This window comes from Pteronotus mesoamericanus, unplaced genomic scaffold (genome assembly GCF_021234165.1).
Source record: "Pteronotus mesoamericanus isolate MK-2021 breed Mesoamerican mustached bat unplaced genomic scaffold, CSHL_Meso_final scaffold_705, whole genome shotgun sequence".
Classification (NCBI taxonomy): Eukaryota; Metazoa; Chordata; class Mammalia; order Chiroptera; family Mormoopidae; genus Pteronotus; species Pteronotus mesoamericanus.
In genome coordinates, this window is record NW_026555326.1 from 16092730 (window position 1) to 16102950 (window position 10221).

Here is a 10221-nt window from a genome sequence, read left to right on the forward strand (position 1 = left end):
AAACAAAGATACCTTTGTGGAAGATTGAAAAGAATGTAGATTAATCCCCACATGCTGTTTGGTCTTGCCATGGGAAGAGAATAAAGGGGTGGATAGCATTACCACTTGGTTGCTGTCTCTTAGCTTCTGGAAGTTTCTATCCTAGACCTTTTGTAAGCAATTGAAGACATAGCACAGTGAAAGGGGACATCTCTGATTTGGGCAAAGTTCCAAAACACTGTCCCAGTGAGGAGACAAGAATGCCAGGGCCCGGTCTTTCAGGTGGGTGCCCGCGGATGTTCCCAGCCCTCCTGCAGGGGGATGTTCCCGCCTTCTAGGGAGGAGGCGACACACTTAACCTCTCACAACTGTGTGCTCTCTGGGGAGTCTCGCCTGCAGTGGAAACACATTGCACTGTTTATCTTCATCGGGGCTCTAGGGTGTCCCCTGTGTGTGAGGACACATTACATTCTCCTGGAGACAGTGGTGAAATTGTAGCTTTATTAAAAGAAAGGACAGATTTTTCTTTTTATAAGTTTAGAGACACTGACGTTCTTTTCCCCCAGGTGGCCTTGTTACAACAACTAATCTTCAGGTTCAATCTGACTATAAAAGTGAGATTTTGGCACCATTAACATCATGTTGGAATCACTGGTATGAACAAGTGACGGTAATCCTGGAGCCCTCTTCAGGAATTTCCTGTGCAAGACAGAAGGGGCAACAGAAGAGAAATCCCAGGCCCTGTGCCCCCAAAGACAAGGTGCCCTAAGGAATAGATTCACCAGTTTGTTTAATTATTTTTTGATGAACTAATATGAAGAGCTCGTATAAAATCAGCACAGTGAGCAACGTGTAGCCACGGTTGATAAATGAAAACACTGCTCAATTCATTTCAGCAGCCTCAGTTTGGCCTTGGTGGGCAAGCTGCGTAGGGTGGTGGCTCAGGGGGAGTGGAGGGAAGCCAGGTCCCTGGGGTGGTGAGGGCTCAGAATGTGGCGTGGGGCTCTGAGGGGTGAACTTCAGAGCCAGATGTCAGAGCTGCAGTCGCCCCCAGGGTAACGGAGCTCATGGGCCAGGGCTGGGCCCTGGGGCTCCTGCCCAAAGTCCACCAGGAAGTTGGGGTTCAACTTCAGCCCTCCCTTTTCTGTGTCTACATCAAGCTGCAGCATCACGGAGCCTTCCCTGGTGGCAATAGGGAGGAGAGAAGAGGGGGGTTAGTGGGAGGCGTCCCCTTCCCCCAAGATCTTGTGAGTGCAGAAGTGGGCTCCTGAGGAGGGAGCAGGGTCTGTAGGGCAGGGCCAGGCAGGGTGCCCCAGAAGTCTTCAGAAAGCCAAGCGACGCCCCAAGGGAGGAAGACTTGGGGGAGGGCCCAGGCTGTCTGCTTCTCACCTGATGAGGTCAGGGTAAAACTGCTTGTCCCAGGCGCTGTACAGCGACGTGGTGACATAGAGACGCTTCCCGTCTAGGCTAAGCTGGATCATCTGAGGGCCTCCAGCTACCCTTTTCCCCTTGGGAAAACCAGGGGGTCAGTCCCCAGGACGCTGGAGGAGGTCACAGGTGCCACCCAGCCCCCCAGAGCGTGCTCAGGCGCGGCCCTCCCCCCATGCCCACACTGCCGCAGCAGGGGTCTGAGTGTGCCCACGGGCAGGGGAGAGATCCTCACCTTGACCACCAGGGGCTCTGGCTGGGATTTTAGCTCCTGGTCCTCCAGCACTTGCACAGGGCCTCCCTTCACAATGCTGCCCCCCAGGAAGAGCTGGGCGGGAAGGGGCAGAGAATGAAGGGCAACAGTGCAGGGAGAGCTGCTGGCCTCGGTCAGGATCCGTCCCTCCCTCCCGTTCCCAGCGAGGCCAGGGTTCCCCACAGTGCCGGCCTACACCATCCCCAGCCCCCATTTTTGCTTTTCTTGTACCTCCCTTATCAACCCTCACCCTCTTCCATACCCTTCTCCTCATGTGGCCTCTCTTCTTCTTCTCCCCTCCCTTTTCGCCACCCTGCTAGGGCCCCACCTGTCCCGTGAGTCGCGGTCTCTGTGGGTCAGAGATGTCGTACTGCCGCAGGTCCCCGTGCAGCCAGTTGCTGAAGTAGAGGAAGCGGTCATCCAGGGACAGCAGGATGTCAGTGATCAGGCCTGGGGTGGGGGTGCAGTTCAGAGGCTTTAAGGACTCCTGATACCCAGGCCGACATCAACCTTCTGATTCCCTCCCTCCCCTGGGCACCCACCTGGCATTTCGGGCAGCATCCAGCCCTTCACTTTCTTGGGGGGCACCTGGATAACCTTCTCTGCCAACCAAGTGCCTTCCTGATTTGGGATTATGGGGGGAAAGGTGAGCGTGTCAGAGTGGGAGGTGGAGGGCTGACCTGGTTCTCCCCAGGGCTTCCTGCCTATAGAGAGACAGTGGACACAGGGCGTCCTTGCCACGAGGGTCTAGTTCCAAAGGAAGTTTCATACAACAGCGCTCATGCCTGCCTCACCACTGCATGCCTAGCACCTGACATAGAAGCTCGATGATATTTGGTTGACCGAATGAATGGATAAATATGGCCAGTTAGGGTTAGGGTGGAAATAGCCTAGGACATAGAGTAGAGAGGCAGGCAGGAGGCCCTGGTTCTGGTCCTGGAGAAGCCTGGATGGGGGAGCCAGTGAGAGAGGCTTGGCCACTGCTAGGGAGAGGGGAGCAAGCATCATGGCTACAGAAGCCTGGGCAGAGGCGACAGCAGGACTGCTGGACAGGGCCAAAGGCCGCGTGGCACCTTATTCTTGAAGAAGCGCTGGATGGTGGAGCTGAGGGCACAGCCGACGAAGCCCTGGGAAGCAGCTGGGTTGTGCAGGAAGCGGATCTCCAGGGGGATGAGCCCGTCCTGTAACTGCAGGGTCTGCACGATCTCATGGCGCTGCCAGTCCCATACATATAAGTGACTCCCATACAGTCCTGGGTGGGAACGGGGCCCGAGGATGAGCTCAAGATCAGACCTGAAGGGCATGGAGAAGGGCTGGGGCCCCACCCCGGGCAGAAGGGTGAATATGGTTGGTGGGATCAGAAGGAAACCGGAGCAACGAGAGCACTCAGCACATTGTATACCTTCCCTCACGAGTCTGGGGCCCACGTGAGGGAAGGGAGAGGCTGGGGAGTGGGCTTTGGGAGCAGAAAGACGGTGTGTGCCCATGCTCCTGCTGACCCATGGGAGAATTCTCACCAGCCTCTACATCAGCAGGGTTGAAGCCGTTTTGAAAAACTTTGGGAGCTGCCCATGCAGTGCTGATCATGACATTGTGTCGAGGCTGGTACCAGAAGTCATAGCCCAGAGGTGCAGCACCCCCAGGTCGCTCCCATGTCCCCTTCACGTCGAAGGTCTCTCCATCCAGCAGCACGAAACCCCCTGAGCAGGGAAGCAAGTAGGGTGGCAGTAGGGGCAGTGGAGAGACCACGCCCCCCAACCCTCCCCCAGGCCTGTCCAATAGGCACCAAGTCCGTTTCCTGCTACCCTCTCCTCCCCCTGGGTTTGCAGCTCCTTAAATTCAGGTGTCCAAAAGGTCAGGTGGGAGGTGGGGACTTGCTCTGTGCCCCAACACACATTAGCTTCATCCCTCTCCCAGACCACAGGGGAGATTTTCTCCCACTGAGCCGAGAGATCTTCCGGGACTCGGCACCTGGCGCTTCCCTCACCCAGCCTCCCACTTTCGCTGTGGGATTCCTGCCTGAGTCTAAGTTCCATTCTGCTCACTTCATTTTTTTATACAGCAGACAGATTATATTTATTTGTAGTTCAACATGAATACTCAGTGTGTTCCCCCTTCTCTGTGTGCCATGACACACTGACACTTGCTTACAAAATAACTCAAGTCTATTCCTAGTGTCACTAAATCTGGGAATGTCCTGGCTTTTTCATCTCCTAGAAAAAGCAGTTAAATGGAATCTAGCGCAGTTAAATGAACAGGACGACCTCAGCTGACATCTCACTCCAAGCCCTTGGGCGGTGGCTCCGATGAGATAGATAAGGCTTGGAGAGGAGCGGCCCAGCGTGGCGCTAGGCTTGGGGTCTGGGGCCTGATTGCTGGGCTTGAGTTCCAGTTCTGCGACTCACTGGCTGTATGATTTAGGGAAGTTACTTAACCAGCCTGGCCCACTTTCCAATCTGTTAAACAAAGATCATAGATAGCAGCACGCATCTCCTAGGTCGTGTCTGTCACAAATGATGTTATAAAACACAGATGTTTTATAAGTGTCAGCTCTGTCACCGTATGTGGAGATTAAGGATCCCAAGAACTGTGAGATTTGCTCATAAATTCACTAAGGCTGGATAGTAAATGTATGGGTTTTCCGGGGGCATATCTGTGTTCCTATGTTCCATAGCAGATCGTTCTAACAATAACTTTTAAGTGAGTTCATTAGCCAAGGCTCATTTTCATAGAAAAAAAATGGAGAGTACTGAAGTTACTTGACTATAGTTTTAACATTGGATGAGACCAATCCCCCCATTTTCCCTGGAAGCTCAGTCCATCCCTTCCCATCTTGTGACCTCCTGCCCCGACAGATGCGTCTGCAGTGCCAGCAGATACCTTTGCCGTTGCCCTCAGGGTCTCCCAGGGTGCTGATCATCACCTCCCCGCTGGGCAGGCAGTGGCTCGTGTGGACGTAACCCAGGTCACATTTGGCATGGATGTCCTTGGGCTCAATGACCTGGAGGGGGTAAGGAATGGCATTAGAATTTTATAGTGCTGCAAGTCCCCACTCCCTTCTCCTTCACTCCCCTACTTCTATCTGCTGACCCAGGCCCCTTCCCTCCAGCACATGACACCATTTTCCCTGTGGGGATATGACAGAGATTCAGTCTGGTCACTTCTGCAAAGCAGAAGAGAGAGTCAGAGAGACTGCTAACTCCCCAGGCAGAAAGCATGGACTCCTCTCCCATCTTGAAGCACTCACAGCCCTGTGGGACTGTAAGCTCCGTCTGAGCTGGGCTGATGCCAGTGTCAGCTTTGTGTCACGAGCAGCCTGCAGTGAGTGCCAGCTGAAGAGGAAGCTCAACAAAGCGTTGAGAGGAAGGAGTGGAGGCTCCTGCCTAAGGAAAGCCATGGGCCCCCGACTGGATGGGAAAACGGCGCCTCCCCACTCAGGTGGAAAAAGAAGAAGCCACCCCACTGCCCTCCAGTTGCCTGCCCCCCGGTGCTGGATGGTGACTGCTGATAACTCTCCTCTGAGTCTAACCCTCTTTCTGCTGCTGAGCCGAGACCCTGCGCAAGAGCTGGAGGCAGCTGGTTTAGGCAACAGGCTGCCCAGGGTTGGGGTCCTGAGCGGCAGGAGCAGAGAACATGCCTTGTGCAGCTTCGGAGCGCGGGGCTCGGTGCCCACATCCACCACATAGATGCGGGAAGAGATGAGACAAGGCAGCACCAGCTTGGTGCGGGACTTGGTGCTGTCCCCAAAGCAGCTGCTGCACGTGTTCCATCCTGAGTGATGCAGCTCATCCTTCAGGTGGGGCATGGGCAGCCGGTGGATGACCTAGGATGGGAATGGGGTTGGGGGTGACGCTCAGCCACACCACTCCTCCGTTCGCTTTGGGCATAGACACCCACCGGACCCACCGTGGCTTGCAGCGCAGTGCAGGCTGGATTCCCACACCCGCTTGCACGTCTGGGTGCCCTTGTGCAGTGAACAGCCTGCACCACCATATCCAGGGAGGGCGAAGAAGCATGCGCCTGGGCAAGGGCACCCTCAGGCCAGGGCTAGAGCAGGGACCACGTGGTGCTCTGCTGTCCACGCCCCACCTGAATTGCTCAGTACCTGGCAATACTGAGGAGACTTGGGGTCAACGTCCACTGTTGCCAAGTAATCCGGGGCCTCAATGCCCGTGTTTCGGTAAATGCAGGGCAGGTATAAAATCTCCTCCCTGGGCCCTGGAGGTAAAAAGGAGGCGGTGCGGATGGCGGGCTGGAGAGGATTGGCAGAGGCAGCGTTGCATGTGCCTGAAGGTGGAAGCCAGGGGCGGGGTCCCCCGCCCCCCCCCCCCCCCCCCCCGGCAGCAGTGGCCTCAGCAGCGGGCACTGTTCCTTCCCAAGGTGCTGAGTCTCCAGTACCGCCCACTTACCTTTCATGGCCTCTAGAGGGGTAGAGTACCCGGGTCCACACTTTTCACATTTGGTAGCTGCAGAAACAACACGAACTGTTGGCTGGACCACAGCCTGGAGGGTGAAGGTTGCTTCCCTACCTGCTGCAGTGCACCCGCTACCGCAGCCCAGGCAGATGAGCTGTCCCACGCCCCATCCTAACTCCAGTCCATCTCTCCAGTCATCCTCCAGCACCCCAAAGCCCTGATGCTGTTGGGTGGGACCAAAAGTGCTGTAGACATATGACCTGAAGGTGAACACTCAGCAGTAACCAACGGAGAGCAGGAGAAGGACCAGTGCAGGGGAGGCTGGATGGTACAGTGTTTATGACACTGACTTGGGTCTCCTTTCCAGCTGGTCGCTCAGGAACCGAGAGTAGTTAAGCACGTTAATTAATCTCCCCAGTGTTCACTTTAAGAAGAAATAACCAAGAAGGTGCAAGTGGGTTGTGTAGCTCTGTGCTTCCTGGCTCGAGCCAGGAAAACTGGCTGTTTTCAAGAACAACCATCAGGGTGGAAGGCGGTGCAGTTCACTTCCTTCACCATCAGGTGTCTATTCCAGGGTCTGGGACACTTCATGCTCTTCTCCCCTTTGGGCCCTGGTCCAAGGCTTCTGGCCAGAGCTTCGATTATACAACTGAGGGTCTGGTAAGACTTAGGAGGCTGAAGTTTAAGGCTACAAGGCTGATAGGACCTTAGAACAGTTTTTCCCTGGGTGGGCCCTACTTCCTTTATATACAAAATGGGGTGTTTGGCCACTCAGGAGAGCTCAGAGGCCCATTTGCCAGAGCTGTTGGGAGTGGCTCATGTCCCTGGAAGCCTGGCAAGAGAAGCCACGCTGATCTACGGGGAGCAAGTCAGTTGCTGAGGAGGAGGGCTGCCAGGACCTCAGGCAGCAGGCAGCAGGGCTTGGGGCCAGACGGGAAGGAAGGGCTGAGAATAACACAGAGGGAGCTGCAGGCTGAAGGAAATCCCGGAGTGGAGCTCTCAGCACGGGACACTCCTCCAGCCCTGTCCCAGGGCAGGTCTGGCCAGTATCCTGACACGTGGGGAGCCAAGAGTAGCCGCTGGGGTGGAGCCTGCACTGCTGCCTGGGCCCAGACCGTCAGTGGAGGCGGCAGCTGGGGGTCAGGTCCCACTACTCGCAGCTGCCAAGGTCTTAGGAGGCTGAGAGGCAGCAGCGGCGTTTACGAGTCCAGGAACCTGGTTTCAAGCTCCAGGTCTGATACCTACTCTCTCTGCGTTCTCCCATTCATTTGCTAGAATTGGGCAATAGTATCCCACCTCTAGGTAGCTACATAGGTCAAATAAGACAAGTGTGCAGGAGGACTTTTGAAAAGGATAAATAGGGATAGGGCTGTACCAAAGGGGGTGTCCTAGGCAGTACTTGGTGCCCTGAGCAGAGGGGTTGGGGGTGGGAGGTAGAGGCAGGGTGAGAGAGAGGTCCAGTCCAAAGGATTTAGGAGAGTTGTTCTGCTACACAGCCAAGCTGTCAGGGCTTGGCAGGGGAGACAAGGGGGCAGGGAAGGGAGGTTGGGACACAGAGAGGGGAGGCAACTCAGGGCTGCAGACATGAAGACAGAGATACAGACACTGTCAAGCCAAACAGAGACAGAGAGGTGAAGGTGTCAGGAGGTGAGGCTGCCTGCATCATCTCCCCGCTCCCCCTCTGCACATCACTCCTCTTTCTGGGAAGCACCCCCTCTCTTAAGTATCTCAAGCTGGATCCCTGAACATCTTTGGGTTGAGAAGAACCCGGGGAAGCTCATTCAGCTTTCCTAGGGCCAAGCTGGCTGCTGGGCATCCTGCCAGCTGAGGAAAGAGCCAGATTTAAGGGCACAAGGACCTCAACACTTCCAACCAGGCCCAGACTCCACTTAAGCCTGACATCCATTCCCTCGGATGGGGAAATAGAAGGATTTCGGGGATTGAGAAAGTGAAGTGAGGGTCAAAAGGACCCAGTGAGAGAGTGTGTGCTTCCCTGTCCCCCAAGAGGGAGAGCCACACTTTGCATTGAAAGTCTGGGTTCCCGACTCCTTGCAACAAAAAGGTGGCCCAGGGCTGAAATCAGGGTTCTCTCTTAAGGTGACTGCCAGGGACATGGATGTTCCAATCCTAAGCGCCCAGTGCCTGATTGTCTCTGCAGCAGAAAGGCACCCTGACCCGAGGCCTCAGCTGTGGAGCCCAGGGTCACCCTTCCCAGCACCCTTCCCAGCTGGTAAATGCGGGGGTGGAGTGGGGGTGGGGACAGAGGGGCAGAGTCCAGTCCTGTATGCTGTTACCAGCAACCCTCACCCAGGTTTTCTGCCACTTCTTGTAGGGAGGTCCAGGGGCGGGCAGTGCTGATTTGTGGTGTTTGGAAGGCCCCCTCCTTACCCATGCTGTTGGCTGGTGCGTTTTGCTCCTCTGGGTCTGCCAAGAGAGGATGGAGAAGGGAAGCAGAGCTGGTGCGGAGGCAGGAAGTGCCTGAGAGGCTGTGCTAGGGCAGGAATAAAAGGAAGGAATTTTATGTGACCAAGGGGTTTGGGCGGAGCAGGGGGAGGGCCAGGGCTTCAGCTCAGAGTGAATGACTAAGGGCAGCTGGCCAGGAGACTCTCACATGGCCAGGGCAGCTGGTGTTTGAGTTATGGGGTGTGTGTGTGAGCGCGTCTGTGCCTGTGCATACACAGCTCCGTGCTGAGCCTGCGCTTGCATCTCTCTCATGGGGGCCTGGGTGGGTATGAGTTCGTGCCTGTGCATGTGCTCGCGCCTGTGCACCTCCATGATGCCCGTGTTGGTGCTTCTACGAATGTGGTTGCATGAGTGTGTACCTGTGTCTATGTGTGAATACGTGCCTGTGTGTGACAACGTGTGCTTCTGTATGTATAAGTAGGCCTGTGGGAGTGTATCAGTGTGTCTCCAATTGTGTGTGTTCTGTGCGCTTACGTGACAGGTGCCTGCCAGAATATTTAGCCTGTGAGGGCATGTACGTACATGCCCTTGTAGATGGTATGCCTGTGTAAGCGTGTGCATGTCCTGCACTCGTTCCCGGGCCTCCAAATGCTCATGTCTGTCCTCAGACCTGTTTCTTGGCATTTAGGGGAACCCAGGGCCGTGGGCACGCTGGCTCCTCCTTGCACAGCCAGGTCAGGTCTCCCCTGAGATTATCCTCTTATTCCAGACACCTGTGCTCCAGCAGGCTCAGCCCTACCCTCCAAAGCCTGCACAAACCCATGTCTTCCTGCCGCAGCTGCCCGACAGGAAGCACGACAGGATAGAGTGTTCAGGTTCCACTTCCCCCAACCCATTCATTCCCCTTGAGTTTTGAAGTGAGGGAAACTCCTCAGTGCCCATTATCACCCTCCTAAACCTCAGGGGGTGGAAGTGGAGCGCCTCCCTGTCCTGTTCCGCCTGGTTCCTCAACAGCTCCCTAGGGTCAGGTAGCAGGGCCCAAGGGCAGCCCACCACGATGCCACCGTCCCTAGCTGACCTATGACAAGTCGCAAGACTCAGGGTCTTCATCTATGGAGGCGGGGGTCCTCCAGCTGGAGGATTCAGGAATGCCAGGGTGCTGAGCCTGCTACTATAGCGTCTCAGGGGCATGTCATGGTCCCCAGGCAAATGGCAAATGCTTGCTGAAGAACCAAAGCAAGACCGAGGCCTCTTCTGTTAGCTCTCTCTGGGGCTGCCCTCCTCTGGAGTCACCGGGTTTGAGTGGCTGCTCAAGGAACTCCCCCAAACTGGCCTCCATCCTAAAGCCAAGGCTCCCTCTTCCGTCCAAGGTGCCTGCCTGACAGGGTAACCCCGGCCCCACTCTTCCTGCGACCTGATCACAACATGTCTACAAGAGCCATTTGCAGCTCACTGGATGAAAGCTCTGGGCTGAAGTTTTATTGCGCAGTGAAAGGAACTGTACTTGGGCCCGTGATCGCCAACAGAAAGAGCCATGGGGTTTCCAAATCAGAGTAGAGGGGAGAGCAAAACTGGTCCTCAGTGTGCAGGGTGTCTGTCCTCCTGGTCCCCATGGTGAGGAGGGGTCATGAGACCACAATGGAAGGTGCCTTGTGGCTGCCAGGGCAGGGGCCCCCTCTCATCCCCAACATCACTCACCCCCTTGACCCTCTCCTACGTGTGCATCCTCGCCATTGCACCGGG

The 10221-nt window shown here is 55.9% G+C and overlaps 1 protein-coding gene across 1 annotated transcript; it reads right to left on the bottom strand.

Moving 5' to 3' along the window:
* Window positions 1-470: 470 nt before the first annotated feature.
* SELENBP1 (selenium binding protein 1) lies at window positions 471-8586 on the bottom strand. Its single transcript, XM_054563035.1, has 12 exons — window positions 8464-8586; window positions 6070-6126; window positions 5766-5878; window positions 5298-5483; window positions 4541-4661; window positions 3178-3360; window positions 2734-2912; window positions 2203-2281; window positions 1989-2110; window positions 1643-1735; window positions 1369-1487; window positions 471-1161 (listed from the first exon to the last, which is right to left on the bottom strand). The coding sequence occupies exons 1-12, from the start codon at window positions 8465-8467 to the stop codon at window positions 999-1001; spliced, it is 1419 nt and encodes a 472-aa protein (XP_054419010.1). The 5' UTR covers window positions 8468-8586; the 3' UTR covers window positions 471-998.
* Between the last annotated feature and the right edge of the window lie 1635 nt (window positions 8587-10221).

Bases quoted from the DNA above. Each gene is read 5' to 3' on its own strand.
- SELENBP1 (XM_054563035.1), bottom strand. The intron at 3,361-4,540 runs GTATCTGCTGGC...TTCCCTGCTCAG, and splicing joins CCCTGAGGGCAACGGCAAAG to GGGGTTTCGTGCTGCTGGAT. The intron at 2,913-3,177 runs GTGAGAATTCTC...GTTCCCACCCAG, and splicing joins CCCTGCTGATGTAGAGGCTG to GACTGTATGGGAGTCACTTA.